General features: G+C 49.8%; 7 protein-coding genes across 7 annotated transcripts in view; 3 read left to right on the forward strand and 4 right to left on the reverse strand.

The window, feature by feature from the left end:
• Positions 1-1,018: 1,018 nt before the first annotated feature.
• H257_12255 (hypothetical protein) lies at positions 1,019-1,565 on the reverse strand (the record flags this gene model as incomplete). Its single annotated transcript, XM_009839410.1, has 1 exon — positions 1,019-1,565. A coding segment is annotated over one exon (473 nt), but the record flags the coding sequence as incomplete, so codon positions are not given.
• Positions 1,566-2,704: 1,139 nt separating this feature from the next.
• On the reverse strand, positions 2,705-3,187 carry H257_12256 (hypothetical protein; the record flags this gene model as incomplete). The annotated part of the gene is made up of 1 exon (XM_009839411.1): positions 2,705-3,187. One exon carries the CDS (start codon positions 3,185-3,187, stop codon positions 2,705-2,707), a length of 483 nt encoding a protein of 160 aa, XP_009837713.1.
• A 1,670-nt stretch (positions 3,188-4,857) lies between these two features.
• Positions 4,858-5,904, reverse strand: H257_12257 (hypothetical protein; the record flags this gene model as incomplete). The annotated part of the gene is made up of 1 exon (XM_009839412.1): positions 4,858-5,904. One exon carries the CDS (start codon positions 5,902-5,904, stop codon positions 4,858-4,860), a length of 1,047 nt encoding a protein of 348 aa, XP_009837714.1.
• Positions 5,905-9,410: 3,506 nt separating this feature from the next.
• H257_12258 (hypothetical protein) lies at positions 9,411-9,740 on the reverse strand (the record flags this gene model as incomplete). Its single annotated transcript, XM_009839413.1, has 1 exon — positions 9,411-9,740. The coding sequence occupies one exon, from the start codon at positions 9,738-9,740 to the stop codon at positions 9,411-9,413; it is 330 nt and encodes a 109-aa protein (XP_009837715.1).
• A 1,443-nt stretch (positions 9,741-11,183) lies between these two features.
• On the forward strand, positions 11,184-13,443 carry H257_12259 (hypothetical protein; the record flags this gene model as incomplete). Its single annotated transcript, XM_009839414.1, has 3 exons — positions 11,184-12,371; positions 12,428-12,546; positions 12,756-13,443. 3 exons carry the CDS (start codon positions 11,184-11,186, stop codon positions 13,441-13,443), a joined length of 1,995 nt encoding a protein of 664 aa, XP_009837716.1.
• Positions 13,444-14,084: 641 nt separating this feature from the next.
• Positions 14,085-14,454, forward strand: H257_12260 (hypothetical protein; the record flags this gene model as incomplete). Its single annotated transcript, XM_009839415.1, has 2 exons — positions 14,085-14,214; positions 14,306-14,454. 2 exons carry the CDS (start codon positions 14,085-14,087, stop codon positions 14,452-14,454), a joined length of 279 nt encoding a protein of 92 aa, XP_009837717.1.
• Positions 14,455-15,167: 713 nt separating this feature from the next.
• Positions 15,168-15,553, forward strand: part of H257_12261 (hypothetical protein) — a gene marked incomplete at both ends in the record, with an annotated part of 593 nt that continues 207 nt past the window's right edge. Inside the window, one exon of the mRNA XM_009839416.1 lies at positions 15,168-15,541. Within this exon, the coding sequence (XP_009837718.1) occupies positions 15,168-15,541 (374 nt within the window). The remainder of the gene's footprint in view (positions 15,542-15,553) is intronic.

Genomic DNA, 15,553 nt, shown 5'->3' on the forward strand with positions numbered 1-15,553 from the left:
GGAACGAACATTTACAGCTCATAGCGTTAAGTGTATAATTGATCATGGACCGCTGAAGATTTGCAATTGAACCGTGGAGTTTGTAGGTTTCTGTTGGTAGGGGACGAAGAATGGAGGCGACGGAGCCACGTTGTTCTACTGCACAGTAGAATCAGTGATCGCTGAAGTGGCCATCGATTACATTCGGTGGGGATCAAGTTACAGTACAAGTATTGTGATGAGTACTACAGTACTATCAAGCTTACTTACTGTACAGTACTGTTGGGATGGACGATGCATCGACAACTCGAAGGCAACGGCCACCATTGGACCAATACATTTGGGAATTAGCCTCTCGCTATGACACCACCTTCACACCATCCAAAGCTGCACGTTGTCAAGGGGATACTGTATTCGTTGCCATCAAACTGCAAATTGCTGTTGAAATGTCATGGATTGAGGGGGGCATGACTATGTAGTGTTCGTCCCAACCACAGTACAGTAACGAGTTTTGCCTCGACTGTCAGTTTGATCGGTTGCTGCAATGTACCCCCAGCCAGTAAGGTGCTGTCAAGTGCGAGAGAATATGGGGAGGGGGCTCCATCGCCAATATGGTATTAGAAAGGGCGAGACCAGAAACGCGTCGAGAGCCATACATATGGCAGCCGTGTCCAATGTGGCCTCCAATGTCGCCACAGCTGCGAAATGAAGGGCTTATTAGCATGGAAGTGACGACGACAATTGCGCTTGATTGCCGTCGTTGATATCAATCATGTCACATTCAAATTCAAATTTTCGCATCTTTTGACTTCAGCGGACCAAAACCTATCACGTTATACAGTACACCATGTTTAAAATGAAGGTCTCACCATGCGTACTGTATCATCGTGTTCGAGCGAAGGATCGCAACAACTACCAGTACTAAGCTTACCACATCCCCAGGAAGCCATGCACCGTTCTAATGACTAGCACGTCGAGAGTTCGGCTTCCATTGGTATTTCATTGCCAACATATATCAAGCCGGTCATCAATGTGGACTGCATTAACTCGTGCTAAAGTCTTACTACACGACAAGCAAAACTAAAACTGTACTGGAGTACATAATTACGACTTTTACCGAACAAACTTCCTTCGCTTGAGCACTGGGGCCTCCTCAACCACAACTTCCCAAGGCTCAACGTTTGCGTCTTCGTTCGACGCTAGCCTTGACTTGCGAATGGCAATGCCTTCAAAGCAACACATCGCCACTTGCTTCCGACTATACCCTGCATGCTGCAGCAACAGCATGCGCTCCACGTGGTCATACCGCCGCACGCGTCTAGGTCTGGTGATGAGGACTTGGGAGTAAATGTCATGGCACTCTAGTGTGGTATGTGTCTTGGCGAGCCCAAGGGGCGGGCCGTCGTCGCTTGGCACGGCGCTTCCCCCGCAGTCGACGTCAAAGAAGTAGGTCGTGGCCGTGGTGAACGTGATGCGTTTCGAGTGTTTCGTGGCGGACGTGGCGAGGGGTGGCAGGAACTCTGCCGTCTTCCACGGGAGGAACATTGGGGCCGGGACGTGCCACGTGAGGGCCGTTGTTGTCATGTAATAAACCTCGTGTGTTCTCGGTTATGCGACTGGGTGTGATGTCTAGGTAACCATCTGGGGTGGGCAGATACGCTGACACCACAGCCCTATCCCTATTTGGTATGAAATGGGTAACGTTAACTTGTTTTGCAAGCGTGTTAGCTCACACTGTGGGGACGGAGTTCGCCGCATTGTGCTGTGATGGCTCAACTGGTGCACCTGTTAATACCTACCTCGTTGAGGTATAGAGCCACTGAAATACTCGGGGCTCCACGGGTGTGTTGGAGGACCCTGTTTCCACCAATGTACAGTTAATACTCCGGAGTACATACTGTACTGTACTGTACTGTACCCAGCGCGAGATTTTTGCATGCTACGAACCAATCCACCGTCTCCATCTCGACAGCCAGCCAGCCATCGTCGTCGAACCTGACTTGATGCAAATTGCACACGCCTGAAATCCGCATCGATCGTCAAATGCTGAGGGGTTATCTCCATCTTGATGGATAAGTACCGGTATAGTATGTACAGTGTATGTACTACCTACCATAGCAAGCCATACAGTACTGTCGATGAAAACTCCACTTCGAAGTATTGAAGTAAAAATTTAGCGACTCAGTGCCGTCGATCGCTGTGGACTTCAAGGGAGGCTTGTTTCTTCATGCCAGCCACGGTTATTGAGACGTGAGCGCAACAGCATTGACACCTTGTCGCAGCGTTCGGCTCTGTGAAATATGTACTCCAAGTCAGTTCAACACACACCATGCCCAGGGAAAATTCCATGCTCCCAAATCCTTCCGCATTTAACCATATTGCATTACTTGAGATTTTGGACGCCTTAAGACTTCCATTTGTCTCCCGCCTCTCAACATTGATGGCCTTTACGATTACTAGTAGCGACGTATTAAGCAGCACCAAGGTTTGCTCCAATCGCTGTAACATCCGAGCATAGCGCTAGTACTGTAAATTATTTCATGGATCAGATCATCCCATCTTTTGCTTGTGAGCTACTACCGGTAGTAGTGTACAGCATGCTCCTTACTGTAGCGTCCATTCGAGTTCTCTAAAATGCTTGTACCACCTATATATACGTATATACCTCAAGCTGACACAAACTGAATCTCCACTTAACGTTACACAAGGTACTTTTAACTGGTTTCTACTTTCTCCGTTTGGGCACACCTGGTAGGGCCACTGTATCCTCGTAACCAAGTCGGCGCTTCTTTATAGGCTCAATTTCTGCGTCTTCGTTCGACGCTAGCCTTGACTTGCGAATGGCAATGCCTTCAAAGCAACACATCGCCACTTGCTTCCGACTGTACCCTGCATGCTGCAGCAACAGCATGCGCTCCACGTGGTCATACCGTCGCACGCGTCTAGGTCTAGCCATGGGGACTTGGGAGTAAATGTCATGGCACTCTAGTGTGGTGTGTGTCTTGGCGAGCCCAAGGGGTGGGCCGTCGTCGCTTGGCACGGCGCTTCCCCCGCAGTCGACGTCAAAGAAGTAGGTCGTGGCCGTGGTGAACGTGATGCGTTTCGAGTGTTTCGTGGCGGACGTGGCGAGGGGCGGCAGGAACTCTGCCGTCTTCCATGGGAGGAACATTGGGGCCGGGATGTGCCACCTGAGAGTTGCGGTGGTCATGCTTTCAAGTGTAATGTTGGCTCGCACTTCAGTGATGATCTCGGAAGCAGAATATGTACGTGTGTTGTCCTAGAGTTCCACTGTAACTTTTATTTGCATAAATGGGCGGGGTGTGTGCAACGCCTTAGTATGCGACTGACAATGACTGTACAATTCCCTCATTAAAACAGTTCCACTGTTGTTTTGACCCGAAATACTGTTTCAAAGTGATTTTTAAGGAACTTTGTATGCTCAGACCACCTCACCTCTTACTAGGGGTTGAGTGCATCTCAGTGGTTAGCTATTGCTAACCACTAGCGATGTAGTTAACCCCAGAGATTTAGCATCGTTTGTACTCCCGGGGTAGGACGGAGTCCCAGGTTACAGGGCTACTGGTTAAAAGGTGTATTCGGATGTGATAATTCCCTCATGGAAACAGTATTTCGGGTCAAAACAACAGTGGAACTGTTATAATGAGGGAATTATTCAATGACTTACGTGTGATTTCAAACACACCAGTCACGACCCTCCACACCTGCCAACCTGACTGGAGGAGTGTCCCATCGATAGCGGCCATTGGCCATTGGGCCATCGGTACATGGACGTTAGATTCATCCGTTGTCTATGTGCGACATCACACATTTCCAATTGAACGACTACTTCAGTGGTACAACTATTACTGTCGTCTAGCGAATGATGTAACGTTACTTAATACTATTAATAGTATAGTACAGTCCCCCTCATAGCTCATTCATGGTCAATCATGCGACAGCATCCCACTCGATGTTTTAATCGCCATCGGTAGTCCGTCTACCCGTGTTCATGCGAATCTCAACAGTACTTGCTCTGCCCTCCCACGACAACCTTGTCCCCTCGTCCTTGCGTTCGTTCTTAAACACACAAGTGCATTACTAGTACAGTACTGTAGTAGCTATTAATACCAAAATGCGTTACAACTTGCACCGTATTCTCTGCCCCACCTTGCCTCGTAGTGGTGGTGTGTCCTTTTTAGTTGTGGCATGGCAAGCGTCAAAATGTGCACCCGTTGTTGTCTTGCCAAGCACTGACAGTGAACGTGAAAAGGGATTCACCTTTTGACGCTTCTTGCCTTGCCAAGCGCTGAATCCCTAAACATCGCCATGCCCTTCTGACTGACCCGTTTAAGTACAGTTACCTGGTACTTCCTCCATTCTGCAATACTGGAGACATTGGTTTTGGCCATATTTTTATCTTATTGTTTGTATTCTCGGCATGAAGGAAAAACTGTATTTTTATTCATAAACTTGACTTTACGACAAGAGCAAACATGATATGCTGCAAGTCAGGTCGTCATGGACTCGCCAATTGTGCAGAGGTGATCAATATTGGACGTATTGATCACTCCCTCAATATCACAAGCGGACAACACACTAGATAGGTTATCTGCCCTACGTTCGAAATCCTTCCGGGCATTCATTGCCTCGACAAATTTGACCAAGTCTGGATCACATAAGACAGGGGCAACTGGACCAAGCCTTGCAGTCTTGTCCTTGTGCGAGTGCGGCAATTTGAACTAGTTGTCGCCGCCCATCTTCAATGACTCACCCATAACCCTCTGAAGGGTCAAGAATGTCTTGTCCAGAACGCGCCAATCGAGGTCATCAAAAGCTCTGTGCACAGCAGCAACTAGGTCGTCAATACTGGTAACAACTTCACGGTGCTGCAAGGCCCTGGATCGAGTTGAAGAACCCAAGGTCCAAAACGTTGAAGTCGGGGCTCATCGCCGGCTGTGCCACGAGTCGAATCGACCAGCCGTCCGAACAACCCGCCATCGTCACGTCAGCGTCGTCGACTTCAACATGCGGTCGCGCATTGTCTTGTTGGTTGTAGATTGGTTCACTGCGTCGACCTGGCCAAACCTCCTTGATCGTCGGGATCACATGCTTTAGCAGATACTCCCGGTATACCGGCTTGGTAACAGTCACCGGCGTCGTCACGGCCGTTCCTCGGTCGCGGTTCTTGCTCTTCCTTTGCGCTGGCACTACCGACACGAAGGGCCACATGCCGATTTTGCCGTCCCACATCGTTCGCGGGTTGTAGTCGTAGCGCGGCCTGGCCACGGCTGTCAAAAACATGACCTTGATGATGTGGCGTTTTGAGGAACACTTGCGGATCGGTACGGCTTCGTCATGCCATTGATAATACCGGCGGTTCACCAGCGTGAGGTAAAACCACTTTTCATCGATGTGTACACGGTCGTGCATGTCGTCCCACCGCATTGGGCCACTGCCTGTCGAGCGAACAAAGGACCGAACGAAGTCCACACGGTCGGCTTTGTGTTTGTCCGTCACCATCGGCTTGAGTCGACTGGTCCGCCGTTGAAGCTTTCTTGTCTGAAGGACGCGCCATAGCGTTGTCGGTGGGATGCCACTGGATGCTGCCAACGAAGCGAACGTCTTGCGCAGATGCGGCGGTACACTCTTGACGGCAGCCTCGACCTCGTGCATGGTGCGCTTTGGCCACCGCCCCGTACGACTCTTCCTCTTCAATGCCACGTCAGCTCGTCCACCCTGGGACCGAGTTTCTTGTCCCCGCTTCCAAACTTTGGAGAGGGTCTGCCTTGAGATGCCATACTTCAGAAGGAGCTCGGAGGCCTTGCCCCTTGCCAGACGACCGCTTTGTTTGTTCTCCAGAAGGTCGTGGTACAAACTCCAACGTTGGTCGTCGGGAAGGTCGTGGTTGGTCGTGGCGCGTGGCATGGTGACACGTCGACAACTTGTCCCACAGAAATTTTTCGTTCTAGCTATATCTACGCAACGCGACGAGTCGTTTGCGCTTGATTTGAGCTCGATTGGATGCGAAATGACTGAGCTGCGTACATTTAAAGATTGGCTGTCATTTGTCGGGACCATTGATCCTTGGTTGTGAAGCGCCAAGAAGCAATAAAAAAAATCTGAAAATAGCCTCGTACTTGTCGTTTCATTGGCTATCTTTGGTCCAGATTTCGCTCGATTTTGGAGGATTTTGCCACAGATATTCATTTGAGAGTGATATGTCTCCAGTATTGCGGAATGGAGGAAGTACATCAATGAACCTTGCAAGCTTCACAAGGTCTACCGGTAGTCTTGAAGACTTGCAGGAAACGGCACGACATTCAAAATGTCTACCGTATACCTTATGGATCAGTATCCATGATTTTGCCTTATCGCGTTGTACCCAAATTGCTGTATGGTGTCAATAAAGTACGATTTGGTGCCTTGGAAGGCTGTACCCAAGTCGCTGTATATTGGTCAAAACTGTCCAATTATCTCGTTCTAGCCAATTAAACAAGTCGAAGTAGTAGAAGTAACCAATCCGAACGCATTGGAAAGAAATCAGACCACCTTATTGAGTTGTATCCATTTCGATCAGATTTTACTGACATTTTCGGGGATACAGATCCAAAAGGTATACGGTAGAGTATTGTACTTCTACCGGTAGGATGTAGATTCCGTCGTTATCCGGACGGAAACCTCTTGCGGAGGCCGAATTAAGTGTACTTAAATTGCACACTGAGGTCTCTTTCTACGAATTACAGTACTCCATCCGTCGACATTGGGGAGGGCGTACATATCTCGTCATTATATTTGTAGGGAAATTCAAATTTGTGTGCACCCCGCCCCAGAGCGGATTCAATAGTTCTGATTGGACTACGAGAAAGAGCGTGCCAAGATCTCTAACATGATGTACCTGCACTGCGAGAAATCGTACCATAACGTAACCAATTTTAAAGCTAAAAAAATCCATACCTATATCCAAATGAAACCATCATTCTTAGACATACATTCATTCACATGTCACTCAAAATGGGAACTGGAAGGCGGGACCTGACCAACGACGAGCGCGAAGCCATCCTTCGTGAAACGATTCTTAAGAGCAGTGGCAGCTAGTGCAGAAACTGCGAGAATTGTTATAGGGCATATGCCAAGCCTGGCCGAGAGCCCATCGCTAAGTACAAAATACTTCCAACAATGTCGGAGGTAGTGGCACACTGCGCTTGAGATAAAGTTGTGGTGCACTCAAAAGGAGTGGCGACGGGCTTTGACGTAGATGTGTTGAAGCGATCAAGTACTGTGGAAAACAGTAATGAGACTGGTGAATGAACAGAATTCGGTTGGAACGTTCACTGACGATTTCCCAGCCGAGAATATCTCGAACAAGACCTAAGGCCTTCATCTGGAAGCGTAGTGATAGATACTCCTTGAGAGCGGCAGCAAGTGCCTTGGTAGGAGTATTGATCAAAAGATTGTCAGCATAGAGACTAAAAATGGTTAAACCATCATTTCTGGCTTTGAGAAAGACGCAGTGGTCTTTGTAAAGTCGGACAAAGCCCAAGGAAGGCATGAAGGTGACAAAAGTTCAGTACCATAGGTGAAGGAAGGGCTTGTTTGAGCCCATAATAGCTCTTTTGAAGTAGGCAGACATAGTCGCGTCGAGAAGCAGGGTCGATTAGGGAGCCAGGAGACTGTTCCATGCGAATAACGCAGTCCATTTTGCCGTCGAGAAAGGCAGTTTTGACGTCCATTTGTTCGCATTCCAAGTCCATTTGTTCGCATTCCAAATCATGGATAGCCACTAAGACCAATAGAAAGCGTAGGACTTCAAGTCGAATAACAGGAGCAAACATGTCCGTGTAGTCGATATCTTTTTGTTGCATGATCCCTTTGGCAACAAGTTGGGCCTTGTAAGTGCCATCGGCTTTGAGTCGAAAGAACCTGCGACACGGTAGAACCGTCTCGTCATGACAACGTTTGACGAGCACATAAGTGCGCGAGCACATAAGGGCCGAGAAGGCTGACGGGATGCAGCGAAAGGTTTTGATGTGACCCAACAATGGGTGTCGTTTAAAACGACTAGTAGGGTGAAACACCTGTGTTGGAAGCCGATGGGGAGATGTTGATAAGCCACGAGGCATAGTCGAGGGCAAGAGCCCAAAGAAACTTGGGCAGAGCCCCTTCAATGAGCATAGCTCGCATTTTTTGCACGACAATACCAATACGGCATTCGGCTACGGCGTTTTGCTGGGGTGAGTAGTCGTTGGAGAAAGCCATCCGAGTGTTATACTTGGGCTTGATGATCCGCCCGAGTTTCTCGTACTCTTTGGCGTCGTCGCTTAGGAGGGTGCCGATGTCCATGGGTGGCAAGTGGCGCAGCTCGCCAACATCATGTTTAAAAATGGACATCGCGTCCGTTCGAAATAATTCGTAGGTCTCATAGAGATATTTGCGAAAGTGCATGGGGTAGGTCCACATAAAGCGGGGGTAATCGTCGATAAAAACGACGAAGTAGGCAGCGCCACCCGCCGATAGAATCGGGCTTGGGCCTCAAACATCGGAGTGGGCGAGGACAAGGTAGGAGGCCGTACGGAAGACCGTAGTTGAGTCGAAAGGACTGCGCTTGGACTTGGCGTAAGCACAAGTCTCACATAATTGACCACGGAGGTGCTTGGCCTTGAAGAGCATTAGCTCGGGGTTTGTCTTTGTCACCAGGATGGCCGAGACGGCGGTGCCATAGGCGCGCAAGACTAGTTGCAGTGAGTTTGGAGTCAGCCGCGAGACTGGTTAGGCAGTCGGTTGGAACAGTAGGAGTATGCGAACCAAGCATATCTTGGGCGACACTCATGGAGACAGAGCTTGGAGTGTTTGCGGAAGCAGAGGCGCCGGAGTCGACAATCCAGTGTTCTCGCAGAGCAGGAAAGTCGTTGGGACGATAAGTCACCAACATAGGTAGCGGCGCGTCACTGGGGTTGCTTTCACAGTAGCGAAGGTCCGCATGGAGGCGAAAACGCCTTATCCCAAATGGGGGATGGGGACGTAATAATACGCCGAAGGTGGTCCAAACGTCAGCAACGACGATAGACTGGTTGGCGGCGCGCGTAGTGGCGGCGCAGTTCGTCATGACTTCCCATAATCCATGTCACGAATGTAGGGGTCAAACATCGCACACAGAGTGTAGTAGTTCCAAACCTTCTTGTGGTAGTCAGCGGACGATATCGCCCACGGATCCAGAGGATTAAAGGAGGTCAGGGACAAAGACATGGCAGCGTTTGACGATGTCAATGAGTTCCACGGATAGAGTGTTGATACAACAATATTGTTGATAGAATTCATCAAAACTTGCGAGTATGCATATAGCTGGTAATGACGTTGGGGTTGTTTTCCATGGGATTATATTCGAAACGAGCCTTGATGTGCTCAAAGAGCTATTAAGACCACGTGGTGGACTGCTAGAGGCGGCGAAAGTTCGTGGAGATGGCGGATACCAAGAAGATGTACGCTGCAGAGCGTTGATTCGCAAGCTTCTTGGTTGTCTCGCGGATAATAACCTCGCGTTGAATGATTGTCGTTTGCGGCTTGATTTCCTCGAGACGCGCATCAAGATCGGTCTCAGACAGAGTCGGATCCACGACATAGGAGTTGCAGTGTTCGACTTGATCAAGCTCGAGGTACATCTTGTTGATGTTGAGATCATCGATGCGGTTGCCCGGTTGGACATGGTTCGGCGTAGAGTAGAACTCAGCGAGATAGCGGGACGACGCTTGGGACAAGAAGTCCATTTACCATAACTGTAGGCCAGAGATCGGAGGTCGTCAAGTGGGGTGCCCGCGAAGGGCTGCACAGAGGAAGTTAGGAGGATCATAACCTGTCATATATCACTGACGACGAGGAACTCTTGTGTGGTCGAGAACAAAACCCAAAGTGATCATTAACGGACTGCTTAGATGACCTATGATTGAGCCAAACCAGTCCTGCTTTATTCAGAAATAGCAGACCGGATAATCCCGGATGACCGGATATTATCCATAAGTGACCGAACCTCGATGAAAAAGGCCAAAGGGCATTTTTCATTCGCCCCATAAGGCACGACTTTTCGTCGCCCTTCTCACCGTGACAGTTCTCTGAGCGCTGTCGATTCACGTGTCAGTGACATGATGTTTTCTCTCTAGCGTCAAAGATTGCTCACCCAATCGTGGCCTAGAATTAGGAAAATGAGCATTGGTTTTCACTCATCAGTAGTGTTCACCTCTTGCACGCTTTCTGCCTATAGAGCTACTGTACTACTACTCTATCCACCCCACTCCAAAATTTCCAAAAAATTCGAATCGACTTGACAATAAGGTTACTGTAGCTGGAAACGGCACGGCGCGCCGAGGCAATGGGAAACAAGAATTGTCACATTTGGTTCAAGGACGTGTGAACAAATCAATTTTTTATGAATGTTCGATTCTGATTGGTGGAAATTGTATATTTTGATTCAGGCGACATTTCTAGACTTTTTACACTTGTTAACTGAAATATTCGATATCGCAGATTTTAGGAATCAAAGACCCGCCAGCCTCGCAAAATCCACGTTAACATCGTATAAACCGTACATTCATGTTGCTATTGCCTTCGTGTTTACAATTACAGCGGCTGAGCACCCTAAAGCTCGCATAGACGGTTGAATTTCACTCGCAAGGGAAAGTACTATAGTACTATATGTGTGGAGCTGTGTACAGTATCGTGAGCTCAAACACGAATTTGAATGGGGAGTACTATATGTGTGGAGCTGTGTACAGTATCGTGAGCTCAAACACGAATTTGAATGGGGAGCTTGTATCACGTTACAGGTACATGAGTGAAGGATAGCTACCACTTGTTTCACTCGTCTCGCTACCGCGAACAGCGTATTTGCAAACAAATATGTGGAGGTAAGAGAACACCAGTTCGTTTTCCTCCGATGTATCTTTATTATTCTATCCATCTGATGCGACATGCTCATACTTCAAACGAGGGACATTTGAGCCAAAAAGCAAATGTAACCATTCTTAGTAGCTTGTGCTCCATAATTTCACTTTGTTGTTCTCCATCATTTCACTTTTGGTTTTCCCATCTTGTGCTCGAGTGATTTGTCCTACGTCGGACACTCTGCGCCCCTAGTGCTACCTCTCCTACCCTCCGTACTCCCGCCCATTTCCTACATCGTGCCACACCGTACTTCTTGACTGACTGCTGAGGCGATGACTTCCCCTTCCTCACCACCACCAGCGGACGTGCCGATTCCTGTACTGTTTGGCAATGCCGAGTACTCGATGCCTCAGGTCTCACCGAACGGCAGGCAAATCGCATACCTCTCGGTGGATGCGACCACCGCCGTGATGAACCTGTTTGTGCACGATGTGGGTACTCCGTCGTCGGCAGTGCAAGTGACATTTGAAGCCGTGCGGCCCATTCGGGTCTATCGATGGGCCGAAACCAGCGCCCACCTCCTGTATGTCCAGGACCTGAATGGAAACGAGACATTCCACCTGTACGTGGTGGACCTGGCCACAATGACCACCGTGAACCGCACGCCATTTCCCAACGTGAAGGTGCAAGCGTCGTTCTGTTCGATTTCCTGCAAGATCAACCGCCTCACGAGCTCCCGCTGTCCGCAGGAAGTCGTGATTGGTCTGAACCAGCGTAACCCGGCCGTGTTTGATGTGTTCCGGCTGCACATCGTCACAGGCGAGCTCACGTTGTTGGCGTCAAACCCAGGGAGCGTCGATGCGTGGGTGGTGGACTACGACCTCCAAGTACGGGCACGCATTCAACACGACGACTCGGAAGTGTGGACCAAGTCGTTGTGGGTGTGCAACGGCGACACCTGGCGCGTCCTGGCGTCATGGGGCCTGGACGACCAAGTGGAGCTGCTGCAGCTGACGGCGGACGGCTCGGGGCTGTACATCACGTCGACGCTGGCCCACACCGCTGACGCCGCCGACTCCTCCCCCCAAGCGGCCAACCCCAAGCGTCTTGGCCGGTTGCTGCTCTTGTCCATCGACGAGTCGGCGGCCGCGGTCACCATCGCGTCGCATGCCGAAGGCGACGTCGCGCACGTGGAATTCCACCCTGTGACAGGACTCCCCGACTTCGCCACCGTCGAGAGCTTTGGCCACGCCAAGATTGTCCTGCAGCCCGCCATGAAGTCGGATCTAGCGGTTCTCGCGGCGGTCGCCCCGGGCACCATCTCGATCGTCAGTCGCTCCGCCGACGACAACAAATGGACAGCCAGCATCGCGTCGGACCACCACTCGTTGCGGTATTACCTGTATGACCGAACGGCCCAGGCAGTGACGTTGCTTGGGTTGGAACGGCCGTTGCTCGAACAGTATACGTTTGCACCCATGCAACCTGTGCGTGTACCGTGCTCGGATGGCGAATCCATGGTATCCCATCTCCATCTTGCTTCACATGAAAAAAGACTCTGAAAATACTTTTGTAGGTGGCGTACTTGACTTTACCTCTTGGCAATGCAGTAGCGGCCAAGTTGCCGATGGTTCTGAACGTCCACGGGGGGCCGTGGGGTCAGGATGTATGGGGCTTTAACCGTGTGCATCAATGGTACACATGCACACATGTTGTATATTTCGCTATATGTTAAATCTTTTTTAGAAAAGTTATATTCTCCTAGTATAAGTATTTTTATGAAAATATATTGTTCTGTTTAAATATATAGAAAATATATTGTTCTATTCTACATATATATATTATTAAACATGGAATCGTATTAGTATATATCCTACCATTTTATTGTGACGCTGTATGTTTAGGTTTGCCAATCGTGGATATGCTGTGATAAGTGTCAACTTCCGCGGGTCGGAAGGGTATGGTATGCGATGGCTCAACTTGGGCAACCAGGAATGGGGCCGCCGGATGCAGCAGGACCTCACCGACACGGTGCACTGGGCCATCGGCTCTGGCTACGTGGATGCATCTCGTGTCGGCATCTACGGGGGGTCATACGGTGGCTACGCGGTGTTAGCTGGCTTGGCCTTCACGCCAGACCTGTTTGCATGTGGAGTGGACATCGTGGGGCCGTCCAACATCAAGACGCTGCTGGACTCGACGCCGCCAGACTGGGCGATCATGAAGAAGGAGTTCGCCGTTCGCATCGGAGACGTCTCAGACGCTGCGTTTAACCGCCGGATCTCGCCGCTGTTTCACGTGGCAGCGATGAAGTCTCCGGTGCTGATCGGGCAGGGAGCCAACGACCCCCGCGTGGTGAAGTCGGAGAGCGACCAAGTGGCCCGGGAGCTGTTCCAAGCCAGGCACGATGTCACGTACATCGTGTACCCTGACGAAGGCCACGGGTTCTGCCGCCCGCCCAACAAAATTGACTTTTGCTACCGCACCGAACGATTCCTGGCCAACCATTTGGGCGGACGAGTTGGGCCCGTGGACGATGGGGTAGCCACCAAGAACCACACGGCCATCGTCGTGGATCTCGCGACGTTGTAGCTAGCTCCACATTGTTAGAACGAATTTGTCGAACTGCCGAGCCATCGATCTCGTACAATCGATGGCACTTGTGATGGGGGGGTGATGGGGGGGGGTGTTCTGTGGTCGTCATCGCCTCTACCAGTTCCGGCGATCTGAACTATGGATGTACTGGGCATTGATGTACAAAGCTACTTTGAAGTAAATCTCTAATAAAATGAATTGTTGTTTGGAGAGTAAGTACTGTACTACTAACCGAACTTGCACAGCATCATGGCTACGATGTCCCCTGAGTGTGCGTGCGGGTTCGGGTGGGCACCTTGATATTGTATGTACAACTACGTACGTGCGTACCAGATATTGTACGCAAAAATTCCATGGGCGGTTTTGGGGTTTCTTTATATCGCCCCAATCCGAATGTCCGCGAAATGACCCCAATGACAGAAAGTGGGATTTCCCTCACAATTACTCTATTATATCGCAGTTTCATGAGCTGAGTCGGACGATGTATTGCAGCATTAGGGCATCCCCACCGGTGCGACTGTATAATCAGCCTGTAAAATACCGATTTTTGTCAACCCCAGCGGTAAAACTGTAAAATATCCGAATAACGTTTTTATCCGGAAATGAACGCCTGGCGCGGACGTTTGTGCGAAGGCATGATGGCGTGGGAGGACGACGACGATGACATGGATCAAGCTTGGGAGATTCTTGGCTTTCATCAGTCTTCTGCGCGCCCTAAAGGCTCTACTGCCAACCGCCAGCCAGCCAAACCTAAAGTCGCCCGGTGGGGTTGTCAAAACTGTAAATAATCCGGATAGAACTGTATAATAGCGTTTACAGTCGCACCCGTGGGAATGTTTCTTAACACCTGAGCGCGTAGGCCTCGTAAGCGAGCCACTCCGTATCCCCAGCACACATGCACACCGACTGTACACACAGACATCTCAAGTACATCAACTGGACGCCCGCGCTACCGCAACGTACGACTACTACACCTCCTCGTACTGCCCAGCAGTGGTGGAAAACTGAGTTCGATGTCCATTTTTTGCTCAAATCTTCGAAATTCTAACCAATCAAATCATCGCGGCTGTTGGTCCAGGGCCTAATAGGCCTCTGGACCAATTACACAGTTTTTGCTCAAATAGTGCAATTAGACCTCTTGTCAATAGTAGACCTCTTGTTCAGTGACGAAGTTTCAAGTCTGGAATCACACATCGAGATATTTCGCATTTTGTGCCTCAACTGACGATATATATACGATAAACTTATTTACTGACTCTTTGTCTGAAAGATTGACAACTACAGCAGTGATCAAGAAACCTCGTAATATACTCATCCACTTGTCAAACATGAAGTTACTGCTGAAATATGTAAATATAGAGGTATATTTCCATCACCCATTTGATGGACTTGTACTGGATTTGAAGTCGTCGCTCACTGGTCAACAATACTGCCTGTCGCAGGAGTCAGCGATCAAAATATGACCATGTTGCATAGTCCACGAAACCGACGTTTTGGCAATGATACGCCCCAAATCAACACACTGCGTCCGTACAATCACAGTTTGCCATCAAGATGTACACTACTACTACTGCTAACTTACGACTGTCTATCCGTGCTATGCACGCTCAAACGCTGTGGTGGCAATATAACTTATCCCATTGGCCAGTCGGGTTAGGGTTCTACATATCTGCCAGCTGGTTGCACTCATTACCGAATCGGCCACGAAGAGATAAGGAAACATGACAACAACGGCCCTCACGTGGCACGTCCCGGCCCCAATGTTCCTCCCATGGAAGACGGCAGAGTTCCTGCCACCCCTCGCCACGTCGGCCACGAAACAATCGAAACGCATCACGTTCACCACGGCCACGACCTACTTCTTTGACGTCGACTGCGGGGGAAGCGCCGTGCCAAGCGACGACGGCCCACCCCTTGGGCTCGCCAAGACACACACCACACTAGAGTGCCATGACATTTACTCCCAAGTCCCCATGGCCAGACCTAGACACGTACGATGGTATGACCACGTGGAGCGCATGCTGTTGCTGCAGCATGCAGGGTACAGTCGAAAGCAAGTGGCGATGTGTTGCTTTGAAGGCATTGCCATTCGCAAGTCAAGGCTAGC

Source organism: Aphanomyces astaci, assembly GCF_000520075.1.
Source record: "Aphanomyces astaci strain APO3 unplaced genomic scaffold supercont1.39, whole genome shotgun sequence".
NCBI classification, from domain to species: Eukaryota; Oomycota; class Saprolegniomycetes; order Saprolegniales; family Verrucalvaceae; genus Aphanomyces; species Aphanomyces astaci.